We start from the raw sequence: 17,374 nt of genomic DNA on the forward strand, positions 1-17,374 counted from the left end.
TGTTGTTCTTATGGAGGCAAAAGTTAGCTATTTGGTTACGGTCTACTTTGGCCCATCAAAGATAAAAATTCAAAACGGCAGTCTGTAGGCGAGAGGTATCCAAGCCAGACATAATAGTTCAAAAAATTGGAGTATGCAAAAATGGTATGGCTATTAACTTTGCCGTGGAGATAGCATACTCCTTGATCGAACCGCTTGCACGGTATCCACATTCGTGTTTTCATTTTTGCAGTATTTGGTATGTTTTCTTCAATCTATATATACTTCGAGGTATTTGAGAAAGCATTTTTCTCCATCAGGTAAGAAGCTTTTCCTGAAATTTTCAATTTACTTTTACCTTTCATGAGCTCCTTCAGGTGAATGATTGTGATGAGAGATTGCAGAAGCAAACTCACTGGTTGATCTATAAATCAGGAAGCAAAAAGATTTGACTCGAGGAGACCTATCTTCCCAGCTTCCCCCAAGTGGGCCAAATTCAACCTGAGGTAACTTTTTCTTATTTGTTTGAGAGATTTTAAATCTACTAAAATTAAATTCAATACAGTCATTTGATGATCCAAGGCACCCTTGCGAAATTAACTCTCTTGAACGCAACATCTTGAAGACATCCTTTTCGATTCATGCTGCTCTGGTGTTAAACAAATAGGCTGTGTTCTTTAACATTTTGGGTTTTTACTGAATTTAGTATATATTTAGTCAAATATGATGGTACAAAAATGAATATTAGAATTAGGAATCCTGCTTCCTGCTTGTTGCTGCCGTCGCCTTCACGAGGCCTCCATTTCTGGGTTTCTTGGGATTATGGTCTTTCTCCATCTCCCATCGTCGGTATATTATATAATCATTTCATAAAGACATAGACTAACGTCTCCCAACTACCACATCCACATATCCCAATCTCAGGCCTCATTATTATATAAATTTCTCCACTTTAACCAATGACTTCAGTTTCACGTAATCTTTTTCTCATGGGAATCAGCAAGATCCATGGTACACCCTCTTCCATCCTTCCCTTATATCTTTAATCAATCTTAATCCAGTCCATCCATAACCTCAATCCCACTCCCTCTTTCTCTTAGAAGTATGTTCAACTCTGCACAATCACTCAGTTTTTCATCTTTTTATCCACTTGGTCATGCCTTCAGGAGCCTTCTCTCATACAATGGAAGTGTAATGCTAGCTGCTTTGATTTCTTTGCTTCTTGTGACCATCTTCGTCCTCCTCCTCCACATCTATGCCAAATGGTTCCTCTCCCAGGCCCGTCACCAGCGACGCAGCTCTATTGCTGTCTCTCAAGTGCTCGGCCAGCCTCGCTTGCACCATTTTCATTCCATATCATTTGACCATACTCCCCCTGCTCGCTCTCCCACCAAAGGTCTTGAGGCCTCTGTGATCTCCACAATCCCTCTTTTCATTTATGTGTCGGAAAACCAGTGCAAAATTGGATTGGAATGTGTCATTTGCTTGAGCTTATTCGAAGAGAATGAGATTGGGAGGAGCTTGCCCAAGTGTAAGCATGTCTTTCACGTCGAGTGCATCGACATGTGGCTGAGTTCTCATTCCAATTGTCCTATTTGTAGGGTTCCAGTTGCTCGCCATGATAACTCAAGGAGTGGAATTGGTAATAACTTGGAACTGAATGAAAATGAACCGCAGATTGTTGTCGGTGGGTAGCAGCAATGACGTTAGAATGAATTTGAGGAAATTCTGCAGATTCTTCTTCTTCTTCTTCATCCTCAGAAATGTCCTCTGGGTTTCCTTAGAAAATGAAATCACAATTCATGGATTCCAAACCATATGCAAAAAACAGCCTTTCATTTTCCTTGTTCTGAAATTATCTTGAGCTACAACTCATTCTCCACTCCCAAAGACATAACTGTTATAATGTTTAGCCTTTAAGACATTAAAAAAACTGTTGATATACAGAAATGTTATATTCTTGTACCTAATAGATGGAATGAATGTATGAAGAACTGGAGTGGAAGAGTCAAATGTGGAAGATGTAGAGGTATTTGGGTCCAAAAAGTCTAGGTTTGTGTGTCTAGGATGAGATAGACAGAGAGAGAGAGAGAGAGAGAGGTAGAAATTGTTCCTCTTTCGTCGGTCTTTATTATGATCCATATCTTGGCAAGTATCACAAACTTAGACGTCTTCTCGCCTCTATTCTTCTTTTTCTTCGTCAATCCATCCTCCTCTTCTATTATATTCGAAATTTTAGATCTATCTGTTGGATTTCATTCATTACCATTTCAGTCTCTAAACAAGCTTTTAGCGATATGTTTAGTAAATCTGCGTGTAGCGCTTCAACTTTTAAAAATGTCCAATGAATCGTTACCAATAAGTATATTTTTAAAATTTATTGTCTAATCATTTCTTTACAAAAATTATTCATACACTTTCTTTAAAAGAATTCTTGAAAGACAAAATTTGAAACAGAACATAAATTAAATTTTAATTAATTTTTTTCCTAAAAAAAAGAATGGTTTTGTAGAAATCTCTGTCTTGGTTGTAGTTTTCCAAATATGATGCGCTGTTGGCGTTCAGATTTCGATCCAATGGGACAAACTGCTAAGAATTATTGAGAGCGAGGCCCACACTGGTTAATTTAGTGAAAGATCATAGGTTTATATCTATTCGAAGGGTACAATATCATACCATTGGAGAGTCGCGATTGCTAACACAAAACGCCAATGGATTTTAAGAAAGGTAGATTTTAAGAAAGTAAGTTTATTGTTAGTTTTAAGAAAGTAAGGAAAAAGCAGCATTGTTTTAGTTTATTATTTGATGGAGTATACAATCCTCCATTGCTTTAAACCAAAAACGCCATTTTATGAAGAAAAAGAAGATTAAAGTTAAGTGACAAAAGGCGCATTATTCACAAACTTTCCATTCCCACTTCATTCTGTATACGTAAAATATAATGAAATCCCAATCCCCCAACCATCTTTATTCACCACTTTAATCCTCCATTCCTATCTTTATCACCCTCTTTGCCTATTCAAATCAATCCCCTAGTTGGTTCATGACATGGAAACCAATATCATTTTACATGCATTGCGTCTATCCTCCACTTCTCTTTCGACCTTGCCTCTCCTCTCCAATGGCGCCTCATAATCTTCCATAATCCAATCTCACGCCCACAAAGCTAACACCGACATGGACGCCGACCCGAGCAACAACGCCACAAAACAACCCCTCTTCAGCCGTTGATTTGAGCTCATCATCTTGTTGTGGAAAAAATCTACTGCTATTAGATCCACCAGAGCCATGTATATTAGAATCCCCGACGAAAATGAACCCAATAATCCCTCCATGATCAACGCCTTGGGGCTGCTGTCGTCGTACCCTGTTATTGAAAACAGTACCATCCCTAATACTATCCCCATTGGCGTTGTTACTGAGAACATGAAACACATATACGACGTCGTTGTGAAGCTGAATCCTGCCTGCAACAATCCACAATTCTCTAATTCCATGGACCTTATCTTGATTCATGTTTTGATTGTATAGATAGTTAATTAATTATTACCTGAGCAATACAGCCGCCGAGGCCCATTCCTTCAAAGATCTGATGAAATGAAAGAGCAGCCACCAGAGGCTTAATTGTGCACTGATTTTGGGACATTCCCATCGTAACTCCGATGATTACAGAGTGAAAAATAATCCCAATTTCAAGAACTTGAGACACGAGTTTCTGCTTCAATTTCACCAATTCCTCCTCCCCTTCTCGCCGCCGGTGGCAACTCCCTCCCCCTAAATCCCCCATCTCCGATTTCGAATCCACCGACACCAGAAACCCAATATCCCCTGCAGAGTCGGTGCTCGGTTTCTCCTCTATCTCCACCGGATTGTAGTGGCTGTGCTCCACGTGCGACGTGGCGGTGACGTCGACGAGAAGCGCCAGCAGTGCGCCGATCATGGTGACCAGACCGCAGAAGGGGAAATCCCGCCATGGGTGTTGGGAAGCCACTTGGCAGTCAGAGAGAGCGTCGAAGGCGTCGGGGAGGACGTGGACGAGTGAGGTAGAGAGAATCACGCCGGCGGCGAAGCACTTGATGATTAGAATCGCTTTGTCGTAAAGGGGTTTTCCGTGGAAGAAACGGGTGAGGAGGACTGGTAAGGAGACGCCGATGACGCTGGTGAAGAAGATGAGGAAGATGGAAATGAACTTGAGGTGGGCGGCGGCGTGGCCGTCGCGACAGGCGGAGTCGCGGGTGAAGTCGGTGGAGCAGGCGGCGACGGCCATGACGGAGAGAGAGGAGGAGGAGGAGGAGTGGAGGAGGAGAAGGGCGCGGTGGAGGTTTTTGAGTTTGTGGACAAAGAGTGGGTTGAGGGTTTGAAGGCATTAAATGGAGTGGGAGTCCACTGCCTTAAATTTCATTACATTTCCATCTTTGTAAGATTAGTCTCACTTTTAACACACCTTTACTTCACCATACATAGTCACGTATTTTTCTTCCTTGGTCGCGATAACTTTAGTCTTTTATCGAGTCAAAACGTGTTTATGACCTTTTACTGAGGTTTATCAACTGACAAGACAACTTAGACAAGTCCCGTGTCAACAAATACCTATCAGTTCTCCTAATGCTTCATAATGTCACTACGAGAATTAGAATAATATTGACCTACATAGCATGCTATGGCATGCTTATTTAGAGTTGACTTCATATTTGAGGCCTCTTGTATGTTCCTCCATTCAAACACTATCGAGGCATGAACTATTTCGTGTCCATGACTAGTCATTTTTGTACACTTTGTTGAACTTGATTCTACAACACAACCTCCAACTCTCTAGAGGGGTCAATGTCAACACACTTGTGCACTCGACATCGTCCTTGAGATCAAAGGAGCTAGAAATATGGTAAACTATAAGTCTATTGTATTTGAACATGTCCAACATCCTCCTGAGCTAGGCGTAAGCTGTGGTAGTCTAGGCTCATCCCCTTATAAATTCAAGCTCAAATTTGGTTTCTTTTTTAATTGGGCCAGTGGGGAGTGGCCCACAATTCTCAGGCCCAAATGGTTTATTTAATCCATTCAGATTGCCCTAATTCTCATGCCCAGGCCCAGAAGTGTTCGTGAGTTAGGTTTAAGTGTTCGTGAGTATGTTTTAGATCTAATCCAATTGTTAAAATGGTAAATCCTAAAACCGTGAACCGTAAACCCTAAATCCATCCAAAAATCTATTTTCAAATTTCTGTTTTTAATAAACATAAAATATTAGTTCGTAAAATAGTTATTAAATATTTTTCAAACATTTAATTTGTAAATATTACACGGGTACGTTCTTCTTTTGTAAATTCACCCGCCACCCTTCGTTTGATGATTTTTCCGAAGATAAAAGGTGATTTATAATTTTTTTAAAAAAATGGGAAAATAAATATACACATATATTTTTCCTTTTGAGTTGATTATCGTCAACAAGTCTCATAAGGAAACTAATTATTGAGAAAAAAAAAATCATTAATTATATGACATTTTCCACATAATCATAAAAATTACCAAAAGTTCCCAAAAATATTAATAATATACATAAAACCCTCCACCACCTTGATGACAGCCACAGGCATTAAAATGTGACATATTTAATATAGAAATAAAAAGCCAACCAATGCTAATCCTTCAAATTCAAAAAAAACATACCGGCAAGCAATCCTGGCCGTTTATTATGATCCAATCCCATTAGAAGAAATGTGAATGGATTGGATTCAGTTTTCCAGCATCCTAAATGGGTTCGATTTGTCGGCCATTTCTGGGCCATTCTCTTCCAATTGGAAAGAGCTTCCACCACCACCGCCTCTTGTGCTGTTGCTGTTTTTCAGTGTTTCCAGCCGTTTTAACTGATATGCTTCGTAGATCTCCTTCAACATGTTTCTCTCCCTTTTCAGCTCCTCGTATTGGGCTGTAAAAACATTAAATGTTTGGTTGTGTTTCTTTTCTCGGGTCAACTCGATTCTTAGGCTTACCGTTTAAAACCGCTGTCTATTCGGGAGAGTTTTCACTCTATTATAAGGAATGCTTTTGTTGGGAGAGGTTTTCACGCGCTTATAAGAAATGTTTTGTTCTCCTCTCCGACTAATATGAGATCTCACAATCCACCCCTTTTGGAGGCTCAGGGTTTTAAAATGTATTTATTCGAGAGACGTTTCGCACCCTTATAAGTAATGATTTGTTGGGAGAGACTTCTACGTTTTTATAAAAAAAATGTTTTGTTCCCATCTATCATTAATGGAAGATCTCACAATTCATTCCCTTCGAGACTCTACATCCTCACTAGCACACTGCAGGGTGTATGACTCTGATACCATTTGTGACAGCTCACGCCTACCACTAGTAGATATTGTCATATTTGGCCCGTTACAGCTTCACGGTTTCAAAACGCGTCTACTAGAGAGAAATTTTCACATTCTTATAAGATATGTTCCATTCCCCTCTCTAATTGATAATGAGATCTCACACATTTAAAATATTTAAGGTTTGTAACCAATATTAACAATGAGATACTCCTCGTACATGCTTGATATTTCAACTTTGAGATCTTAGTTGTTAACGTGGTTAATAATTATTATTCGTTTAAATAATTTATAAAAGGAAAAACAACCGGACAACTCAATCTAATTCAATCCAGGAGGGTTGGGTTGAGTTGTAAACTCTATTTAAGTTGTTCGGGTGGTCAATTCAACCAACTTGACCAGCATATGTATGAAAATATATACCAAAATAAGAAAGAAAAAAAAAATTACCTTCTTTGAACAGAAGTTCACCGGCGTAAGAGGATAATTTCTCTTTGATGGAGTAATTTTCGGCTCGGAGCAGTGAATTTTGGCGGTCCATGAATTTGATCCTCGGTGAGGTAATTGTTACTTCAGCCTGTTAGTGATTAATTAATTAGCTAATCAATAATTAAGTTGTACTTAAACTAAGATTTGTGTTATTACTTGAAGGGCTTTGAGTTCCGATTCAAGCTGTGTAATATAATGAAGCTGTTTGAGTCGATACTTTTGTGAATATTGTCTGCTTTGCATCACCCTAGTAAAAAAAAAAAAACAAACAATAGTAAATATTAACATTTTAACCTATAAAGTAAATAATACAAAAAAAAAATTAACCTTCGCAGCCGCCTGGCTTCCACGTTGACGTCCTTGTCAGAATCTGGAAGTTGCAATCGGTGTTCATTGAGTGGCGGCGGCGCCGTAGGTTCCCCTCCGGAGAGGAAGATTTTGTCATTTCCATTTGATTGAAAGAGGTGTAGCTTGTCTCCGGCGGTGGTGGGGGTGGGTTTTCCCAAGCGAGAGCGTGGCAAGGGCGGGAGAGGGCGGAGGATGGCCGGAATTCCGGCGGGTTGAGCCATTCTCATATGGAAGGTGTCCATGGGGTAAAAGAAATGGGGAAGGAAGTGATTATGAAAAGAAATGAAGTTTTTGTGTTATAATTATAAAGAATTGATTAATGTGATTGTTTATCTATCTCTTTTGTACACCTATGAGTTGCAATATTTGCAATAGACTTCAAGTTCATACCATCTAAAGCATGCCCTTGCTTATCATCTAAATTAACCATAGGGTTAAACTAATTAAATAATTATTTATTTCTTCCGCGTTCTCGATTATCATCGATGATACTCTACCTCCTTCAAGATTAAGAGATTTAGGAGTGTTCATGGATCGAGTTGAGATCCAATTTTTTGAGTTGTTCGTGTTAGACGAACAACGACTCTTCACAATGGTATGATACTGTCTACTTTGAGTCTAAGCTCTCGTGGCTTTGTTTTGGACTTCCCAAAAGGTTCCATATTAAAGGAGAGAGTATTATTCAACTATAAACTTATGATAATTTCCTAAATTAGTCGATGTAGGACTTTCATCATCCAATACCTCTCCTTTATCAAGGCACGACTCCTTTTCTTTTGGAGTCCTTTGTTCGACATTTTGAAGATTTACCAATCTATTGACACGACTAAATTTATGGCATGACCCAACTCTCCACAATGGTATGATATTGTCCACTTTGAGTATAAGCTCTCATGTCTTTATTTTGAGGCATGTGTTCGTCTAACCATTCAAACATTTATTCAAAACAATATATTCATTTTAGTTATTTTCAAACATTTAATTGAGATTCATAAGTATATATTTAAAAAAATCACATTTGATTATTATATAAATAATTATGAAATTAAATAAAAATATTTTAAAGAATAATAAATTTAAGTGGATTCCGTTCAACTCAATAGCTAACTCAATCTATAAAATTTTAATTTAATTAAATCCAATCCAACTCGATGTAAATAAGTTCATGATTATATTAAGTTGAGTTGGGTTGATCAGACTTTTGAACATCCTTAACGATATAGAGTATTAATTATAAATTATTTTTTTATAAAAATAGTAGTAAAGTAATATTGGAGGAAAGTTTCTAAGTATAGATATTAAGAATTAAACACAAACTCAAACACTGATTAAATATATAATAAATATAAATATATATATATTAGGAGGAATCTTAGTGGGCTTATTATAGAGAGGCCCAATTGGGCCCATGAAAGTAGGCGGCCCAAATTAAAAACAATATGTACAGAAATGGGAAAGGGGAAGGTCCAGCTAATCAAAGAGTTCCCAATCATGAGTTATTTTTGTAGAAGTAATCGGAGGAATGAGAGTGCCAAATCCACATTCAATTCTCAACCCATTTGAGTTTCTTCCATTCTTCATGTTGTCGAGTCTATCCACGTAATTCTGTACTCTAATCACCTGTTTGTGTTCCCACCGAAATATGTTTTAGTTTTGACTGAGCTATCGAAAATGAATGTGTACCTTGTTTATATAGATAGTAATAATAAAAGAATTCTTTTAAGTCTACTACGCATATGGTTCTCTTTCGACTTCTCCTTTCAAAGTTTTTTAAAACATGTTTGCTTAGGAGAGATTTCCACACCCTTATACAAAATGGTTTGTTTCCCTTTTCAACCGACGTAGGATCTCACAATCCCCCTTTGAGACCTTAATGTCCTTGCTACCACTCTTTAATCGATATGTGAGATCTCACAATTTAGCGTCCTTACTGACATTATATGTAAATTACACTACGACTAACATATTAAAAATAAATAAAACTTAAAAAACATATTTTGAAAAATTAAAAAATTCTAGAAACTTTTTTTTTTTTTTTTTTTTTTTGGAATTTAGTATATTATGTTCAGAGTTGTGGGCCCAAATAAAGGCCCATGATCGAGGTGGAGAATCCTTCATGGTAAGTTTATAATTTTTAAAATTTAAATAGAATCATTAGTTTGTAATAAAATGTCCGACCTAGAAATGTCAGATCAAGGGTAAAAATGTAAAATCCTTTGTCCTCTCGTCTCAAAATAGAAATATGATTAAGATTTTATTTATTAATATTATATATATAAAAAAAAAAACTAACCTGAGTTCTCAGCAATTTGGCATCTCCGTTAATCTCAATTGCATCCAATTTCAACAACTGCATCATCAACATATCTATCAATCCATTTACTTCTTTCTCCTCCACCGTTCTCCCGCCGTTAACCGCTCCTTCCACCGCCGCAACCTACACCCACAAATGGTTAGAAATCAGGATTCTCCACTATGATACCATATTAACTGGCTCGAAGGAATGAGTTAAGAACCTTCTGGAAGAGTTTGTCGATCTCCGCCGTGATCTCCGCCAGAGCATCACCGACCGCCGTCGTAGTCCTCTTATTCATTTCCAGCTTCCTCTCTTTACTGGCCGGATCCTCCATCAAAACCACTTTCGACATGTCGTTAACACCCGCCATGTGCAAACACTCGTCGTTCTCCTTCTCCTTCCCTCTAAACAACAATCTCTGTTCCCTCGGCTCCAATCCTGTCTTCTGCCGGAGAAGCCTCTTCAAATCCCCTTCCAATTACACCCATCAATCAACTCTGTCAGTCTCTAATAGCCATTGATTTCGAATCAAACGAATTAAAAACCAAATACAATAGATCGACAGTACCGAATGTGGAATGGGCGTCGACGGTGAGGAGCTGATGGCAAGAACCGTGAGAGATTTTGATTCTAATGAAACGATCCGAACCCGACCCGATGTGTCGTTTTTGAACAATCATTCCGCCCGGTCGGAGCTCCCAATCTATATCTTGTCGGAACTCGTCGTTTCTTGGGACTGGTTTTGAAGAGGATGTTTTCATGGCGGTCTTGTTGACTCTGGCAAATCGGATGTCGACGAAAAAAAAATTGGCCGAAGGTTTCTTCGAAGGAAAAATTAGCGGAAGTAAAAGGAGAGAGAGAGAGAGATTCGCTGGTAATGCTGAAGACTCAATATATTATTTTACATCCGTTGAATGGTTTAAATAATAAATCTAATTACAAAAATAGAAAAACCAAATATACACAAATAGAATAAGTGGACGAAGACTCCGCCACTCTGCCAAAACAATGGCCCCTAGAATCACGCTCCTCCATTCGCGTGAACTCATATGTTTTTACAAACCTAACTAAATAAGGCAGAGCTTTTATTTAACAATCTCCTCCTAAAAGCTGTACCTTATTATTTGAACTCCGATCTTTGAGCGTAGTTCTTCAAATTTCACCCGCGCCAGGGATTTGGTGAAAATGTCTCCAAGTTGTTCCTCTGTTCGGATGAAATCAATTTTGATGAGCCCTCGATCTGCACATTCTCGAATGTAGTGGAATCTGATTTCTATGTGCTTGCTCCGGTCGTGCAAAACTGGATTTTTGATCAGGGAGATCGTAGCTTTGTTGTCTATGTATAGCATTGGTGGATCGCTTTCTCTCCCGATGATTTCTTCCATTAGTCGTGCAAGCCAGATCCCTTGAGTTGCTGCCATCGAAGCGGCGATGTATTCTGCTTCGCAGGAAGACAAAGCAACTACCTTCTGTTTTGTTGATTGCCAGCAGATCGCGCCGCCTGAGAGAAAGTAGATCATTCCGCTGGTGCTCTTACGATCATCAACGTCACCGGCCATGTCACTATCGCTGTAGCCGACCAGTTTGAGTTTCTCCTTTTCGCTCCCAGCGCAGTATCTTACGCCCCAGTCTCTGGTTCCGGCTACATAGCGCAGGATGCGCTTGACAGCCACTAGATGCTCCTCCCTAGGTGCTTCCATAAACCTACTCACATATCCAACAGAATAAGCAAGATCAGGACGAGAGTTTACCAGATAGCGCAGACTCCCGACAATGCTGCGGTAATTGGTGGAGTCGACTGTCGTCGTAGTGCCGGCCTTCCTTAGTTGAAGTCGGGCCTCCATTGGCGTCCTGGTAGGATTACTGTCCATAAGCCCAGTTGTGTCCAGCAGCTTTCTCGCGTATGCACTTTGGCAGATGGAGATGCCGGAAGAGTTCTGTTGCACTTCGATGCCGAGGTAGTAGCTGAGCACACCGAGATCGCTCATCTCGAAGTTTTTCGACATCTCCTTCTTGAACCTTCCGAGGACTCCCACGTCGCCTCCAGTGATTATGAGGTCGTCGACGTACACTCCCACGATCAGTCGCTTTTTGCCGTGGCCGTACGTGTACATGCCATGCTCAGAGGCACAACGTTTGAAATTCAGTGACAGTAGGGTACTGTCGAGCTTCGCGTTCCAGGCTCGTGGGGCTTGTCGAAGCCCGTAGAGTGCTTTGTGCAGGCGCAGTACCTTATTAGGGTTGTCGTTATCCAGGAAGCCAGGTGGTTGTCGAACATAGACGGTCTCCTTCAACTCTCCGTTAAGGAAAGCAGACTTTACGTCCATATGGTGAACCTCCCAAGAGTGATGTGCTGCAATTGCCAGCAGGAAACGAACGGATTCTAACCTTGCTACTGGCGCAAATACCTCTTCGAAATCCACTCCTTGCTTCTGGACGTAGCCCTTCGCCACCAGACGAGCCTTGTGCTTCACAACTTCTCCTTTTTCGTTGCGCTTCAGTTTGAAGACCCATTTGAGCCCTATGGCTCGGTGTCCCGGTGGCATATCCTCCAGACTCCACGTCTGGTTCTCAGTGATGGATGTCATCTCCTCCTGCATTGCCTTCCGCCAGCACGGGTTCTTTTCTGCTTCGGCGAAGGTGTTTGGTTCATCTGCACTGACGGCATGTAGTTCGGCCACTTCCTCGAGCTCGCGCGCTGCTAGTCCAGGTGGTTCACCTCCTCCCACTAGGTCATCCATCCTCCGGTACCTAGCCTCCAGATCAGTATCGTGATCGGCATCCAGCGTCGAATCCGCAGTCCGTGGTGTTGCGAATTCCACTGGTTCATGTGGTGCACCTGCTGGCGGCGGTGACGTCTCCTGATGCTGGGCTCCTCCTTCTTCAGGCTCAGTGACGAGGTACTCCACCGTGAATTGATTTGGATTACGGTCTGCCTCGATCACGTCATTCCACTGCCAGAAGGTGCTTTCGTCGAAGACGACGTCGCGAGACACGTGAGCTCGCCCCCCCACAGGATCATAGAGTCTGTACGCCTTGCTCCCGGGTTCGTAGCCGATGAAGACGACCTTCAGCCCCCTGGGATCGAGCTTGGCGAGATGGGGACGTGTTACCTTCATGTATGCGACGCAGCCGAACACGCGAAAATGGTGTACTGTTGGTTTTTTGTTGTACCAGGCTTCATATGGCGTCTTCCCGTCGAGGCTTCGGGTTGGTGACCGATTGAGGAGATAGACAGCCGTCATTACTGCCTCTCCCCAGAATCTCCCAGGCATCCCGGCCGTCACCAACAATGACCTCGCTGTCCCGACAATGGTCTGATTTCGGCGCTCTACCACTCCGTTCTGTTGGGGGGAGTAGGGCGCCGTTAGGTGCCGTTGTATGCCGACCTCATCGCAGTACTTACTGAAACTTGCCGAGGTGAATTCTCCGCCACGGTCTGTGCGCAGCACTCGCATCTTCTTCTCACATTCGGCCTCCGCTCGCGCTTTAATGCGCTTAACCGCCTCTGCCGCCTCACTTTTCGCTTGCAGCAAAGTCAGCCACATGAAGCGGCTTTTGTCATCGACTAACAGGAGGAAGAGACTCTTACCGCCTGGGGTCGCCGGCTTGATGGGCCCGCAAATATCGCCGTGTACAAGCTCCAATGGCTCATCGGCTCGGTAGGCTGTTCGAGACGGAAAGGGTGTGCGCTTCTGTTTGCCGATGAGGCACCCGTCGCACAGCTTGTTCACGCCTTTGATTTCTGGCAAGCCGTGCACCAACTCCTTCTTCTGTAACTTTTCTAGGGCAGGAAAGTTTAAGTGTCCGTACCTTGCGTGCCACCTCCAAGATACCTCTTCGGTCTTGGCCGAGAGACTAACGGGTTGGTCTATCTCTAACTCCAGGATGTAAAGACGGTTTGTGGTTCGTCTTGCCTGCGTGAGCAGCCGTCGTTGATTATCGCAGATTTTCAGTAGTCCGCGCTCGATGGAAATGAAGCAGCCTGTCTCATCGAGCTGACCCAGGCTCACAAGGTTAGCCTTGAGCCTCGGGATGAAGTAGACGTCGGTCAGCTTGCGATGCTCGCCTCCCTTACTGACGAACAGGATGGTGCCGCGCCCTTCGATCTCGACGACGGAGCCGTCGCCGAATTTCACCGTCCCACGGATCCCCGAGTCGAGCTCGGAGAACGCAGATCTAGCCCCGGTCATATGGTTTGTTGCCCCTGTGTCAAGGATCCATTGCTGGTGCTCGTGTTGCTCGTCCCTTTCGCCGATCTGAGCGAACACTCGCTCCTCCTCCAGTTGAATTGGCTCCCCAGTTGGTGCCAGCTTTGCTACGCCCAACTGGAGCTCTTTCTTGGGTTCAAGATCGTCGTCGGAGTTGGAATCGAAATTGGGGACGCATGCGGTTACCATGAAGAGAGCTGGCTCGTCCTCCTCGGATTGAGCCACATGGGCCTGGGCCTTTTCGGCCTTCTCCTTATTCCTCAGCTTGCTCCAGCAATTTCTGCCCAGGTGTCCTCTCTTCCCACAGTTCGAGCAATGGATCGGCCTGCCATTGGTCGACTCCTTCTTTTGATTCTCATCTTTCCCGCGCGTGCGCCCGTGGGACATCCATGGCTTCTTACCGCCTTTGCGGCTGGAGGAGGACCCGTTGCTCTCGCCGGTGTTGTCGCGGAGCTTTAGGCGTGCAAGCCATTCCTCCTCCGTGAGGAGTAGACGGCCCTCCTTGTCAACAGCTGAAGTGATATTCTTCTTCCGCTGCTCGACGTTACGTAGTCTTCCGGTCACCTCTTCCACTGTTAGGTCGTTCACGTCAAGCAATGTCTCGATTGAAATCGCGACTTGCTCGAGGTGATCGGGAACGACCTGCAACATCTTCTTCACGATTTCTGTCTCGCTGATGCCACCACCGAGGGTGGTGATGCTGTTGGCGAGCCCCGTGATCCGCATTGAAAAATCATCGACGGATTCGCCGTCCTTAAAGCGAATCTCCGAGAGCTCCTTTCGCAGTTGCTCGATGTTGGATTCCCGCACTCGCTGTACACCGACCCGACGGGATTTGATTCCCTCCCAGGCCGATTGTGCGGTGCGCTTGGTGGAAAGAGAAGCCAGCATCTCTGGGGGCACAGATCGTAATATGGCGGCGAACGCCAGCCGATCCTCCCGGTACTCGATTGTTTCTCCTTCCTCTGGCTCGACAGCGTGCCATAACCCTTGCGCCTGTAGGTTAACACGCATCAACAAGGCCCACTCGTTGTAGTTGGACCTTGTCAACATCGGGTACTGAACGACGGCGGTCGTTGTCTCTCTGATCACTCGCTCAACAACTACTCGACGCCCGTCATCACGATGTCGGCCACGGCCTCTTCGTGGTGGTGATGGAGATGCCGGCACTTGGCGGCGTGGAGGAGTGAGCGAGCCTGCTTGAGATGGGCCCCACGATGTATTTATTTTTGTGCTTTGCATTTTCTTCTACTCGAACCTAAGACCTGTGTGTTATTAGATCGACGCTCTAACCACTTGAGCTATTCAACTTGATTGTTGATAGGTTGGCTCTTCTGTGATGGTATACTACCGATCGCTTCAACCAGGCTCTGATACCACTTGTTGACTCTGGCAAATCGGATGTCGACGAAAAAAAAATTGGCCGAAGGTTTCTTCGAAGGAAAAATTAGCGGAAGTAAAAGGAGAGAGAGAGAGAGATTCGCTGGTAATGCTGAAGACTCAATATATTATTTTACATCCGTTGAATGGTTTAAATAATAAATCTAATTACAAAAATAGAAAAACCAAATATACACAAATAGAATAAGTGGACGAAGACTCCGCCACTCTGCCAAAACAATGGCCCCTAGAATCACGCTCCTCCATTCGCGTGAACTCATATGTTTTTACAAACCTAACTAAATAAGGCAGAGCTTTTATTTAACAGGTCTCTGTTGCGGAACGATTTCGTGAATTGCAGAAAGGGGCGCGTCGAAGTGTCAGTGGAGTTTAAGAAAGGGACCTCCAAGCAGACATTACAGCCAGCGGTTGGTCGGTTGCCATTACGATTGCAACTTCTTCAAGTTTGGGGATAAAAAAGGAGGACATGTCCACCTGGATAGGTACGACAGTTTCTTTTCAATTGGGCCCAGGTTTGTTGCTGCTGGCCCACGTTTTTGGGCTTTCCAGTCCCACATCATATGGGCTTTGCTACGGATTGGTGTGAAATGTGGGCTTGGTGGGCTCGATACGAGTCGCAATGATATTAGGCCCAAGCCCATGGGTATCAAAGTGGGTTCTGATGTTTCTAGTGTTAATTTGAATAATAGTTAAATTTCGAACACAAATTGGTTGGGGACCCGAGCAACGTAAAAAGAGTTCACAATTCGACCCAACTCAACTTAAAAATGGAGGGTTTTTTTTTCATTTAATTATTAAAAACTCATATTTGTTACTATACATATTATATCATTAACTAAAATCTCATAAAATTCAAATATCAAACATTTACAAGTTATAATGAATTACTACAGGTTACAAATTCTAAATATTCTTCATGTTTTTAAAAGCATGTTTTTAGGTTGTGTTAGATTGTGTCTCTATTTCTGGATAGGTCTAGTTGACCAAACCAAAAAAAGTCAACTCCGACCAAATTTTCAAATTGTCAATAATTCATCACAATTCAAATAGAGAAAAATAAAAAATCTAACCTAACCTAACAAAATATTACATAGGAATGGATAGTCCAAATTCATTGGGTTTATGATGAGATAAAATAGAAAGTAAAATGAGTTTTCTAAAACTTTCTTCTCGAATCAGGGTCAGAGGGTCGAGCAAGAACGAATAGACTTGACACATGGCTGCTGAGAAGTGAGTGTCACACCATCGTAAACCTCTCAATTAATGAATGGTATATTAGTCCTTTAAAACATACAAATTAGTAATAAATAATTATTTTAAAGTTTTATCTTCATAATTAAATTTTGGTTAGGTAAGAAATAAAGAAATTTGGAATTATTTAAAAAAAAAATTGAATATGTGGGAAATAGAGATTTATAAAAATATAAAAATAAGAATGTGATTTATTTGAATAATATTTATAAAGTTTGTTGAATGAGTTGGCAATTAATGAAGTTATTGGGGGTAAAAGTATGATAATTTTGGAAACATTTTATAAAAAGTTATATCTCAAAGTTAGAAAAAGAAATAAAAAAGATAATAAAATATAAAAAAGGAGTGAAAGGGTTAAAATAAGAAATGCATGAATATTTAGGAAAGGGAGGGGGAGGGTGTGGTCCACATTGAATCATGGGAAACCTTGGATAAAAAATGCCAGCCTGCCCTTTCTAACTCTTTTATGCCTAATAAAACTACCTTCCCCACCCCCACACACAATCATTCCCCTCTAACCTAACCTAACCATTCGCCCCCACACATCGTACCTTCCTTCCTCTTTTCACCTCCACTTCCTTATACATGGCTCCCGTGATTAAGACGTTAATAACTCCACTTAAAAGTGGATAGTTACGAGCCATAATTAGAGATGTTTTTGAGACAGACCCCTATAAAATTTAGGGTTTAGGGTTTGAGACAGACCCTAAACCCTAAAATCTTCATCCGTGGCCCTGTTTTCCTCTCTCTCACTCTCATTTTTTTACCTTAATTTCAGCACACGTAAGTTAAATGGCATGAAAATTCTTTTATTTAAGTAATGGGTTCTATGTTAGATTCAAATCGTTATAAAATTTGTATTTTTGTGGGTAACTATTCAAAACTAACTAGTTGTACTAAGTATAGGCATCGATAATTAGCATGAGCATACCGTAGTGGGGAGCCTTCGACTTTCTTTTAAATTTATTTTGTTCAAAGAAAATTATTTTTTAATCTATAAATTTTTAAATAAATCTAATTTTTTAAAATTAATATTAAAATTTTATGTCTAATATGAATCTTAAAATTTATAATTTAAAAACTAA

General features: G+C 41.7%; 3 protein-coding genes across 5 annotated transcripts; 1 reads left to right on the plus strand and 2 right to left on the minus strand.

Annotated features, from left to right (window-relative positions):
* The first annotated feature begins 7 nt into the window (after nucleotides 1-7).
* Nucleotides 8-2,151, plus strand: LOC111499833 (RING-H2 finger protein ATL63-like). Of its 3 annotated transcripts, none has more exons than XR_002721012.1 (3): nucleotides 8-95; nucleotides 271-485; nucleotides 1,953-2,151. XR_002721012.1 is itself a non-coding variant. In XM_023151524.1 (2 exons), the coding sequence occupies exons 1-2, from the start codon at nucleotides 1,084-1,086 to the stop codon at nucleotides 1,637-1,639; spliced, it is 486 nt and encodes a 161-aa protein (XP_023007292.1). In that variant the 5' UTR covers nucleotides 493-1,083; the 3' UTR covers nucleotides 1,640-1,861. The 3 variants fall into 3 exon arrangements, 1 of the variants encoding a protein (XP_023007292.1); XR_002721011.1 differs by lacking the exon at nucleotides 1,953-2,151 and adding an exon at nucleotides 1,581-1,861; XM_023151524.1 differs by lacking the exons at nucleotides 8-95; nucleotides 271-485; nucleotides 1,953-2,151 and adding exons at nucleotides 493-1,510; nucleotides 1,581-1,861.
* A 701-nt stretch (nucleotides 2,152-2,852) lies between these two features.
* Nucleotides 2,853-4,384, minus strand: LOC111499830 (zinc transporter 6, chloroplastic). Its single transcript, XM_023151522.1, has 2 exons — nucleotides 3,530-4,384; nucleotides 2,853-3,446 (listed from the first exon to the last, which is right to left on the minus strand). Exons 1-2 carry the CDS (start codon nucleotides 4,244-4,246, stop codon nucleotides 3,132-3,134), a joined length of 1,032 nt encoding a protein of 343 aa, XP_023007290.1. The 5' UTR covers nucleotides 4,247-4,384; the 3' UTR covers nucleotides 2,853-3,131.
* Nucleotides 4,385-5,708: 1,324 nt separating this feature from the next.
* On the minus strand, nucleotides 5,709-15,673 carry LOC111499468. The gene is made up of 11 exons (XM_023151034.1): nucleotides 15,350-15,673; nucleotides 9,995-10,195; nucleotides 9,647-9,897; nucleotides 9,424-9,567; nucleotides 8,602-8,750; nucleotides 8,279-8,328; nucleotides 7,481-7,547; nucleotides 7,110-7,352; nucleotides 6,939-7,029; nucleotides 6,744-6,870; nucleotides 5,709-5,902 (listed from the first exon to the last, which is right to left on the minus strand). The coding sequence occupies exons 2-11, from the start codon at nucleotides 10,185-10,187 to the stop codon at nucleotides 5,709-5,711; spliced, it is 1,509 nt and encodes a 502-aa protein (XP_023006802.1). The 5' UTR covers nucleotides 10,188-10,195; nucleotides 15,350-15,673.
* Nucleotides 15,674-17,374: the final 1,701 nt, after the last annotated feature.

The sequence above is a fragment of the Cucurbita maxima genome, unplaced genomic scaffold (genome assembly GCF_002738345.1).
Source record: "Cucurbita maxima cultivar Rimu unplaced genomic scaffold, Cmax_1.0 Cma_Scf00027, whole genome shotgun sequence".
Classification (NCBI taxonomy): Eukaryota; Viridiplantae; Streptophyta; class Magnoliopsida; order Cucurbitales; family Cucurbitaceae; genus Cucurbita; species Cucurbita maxima.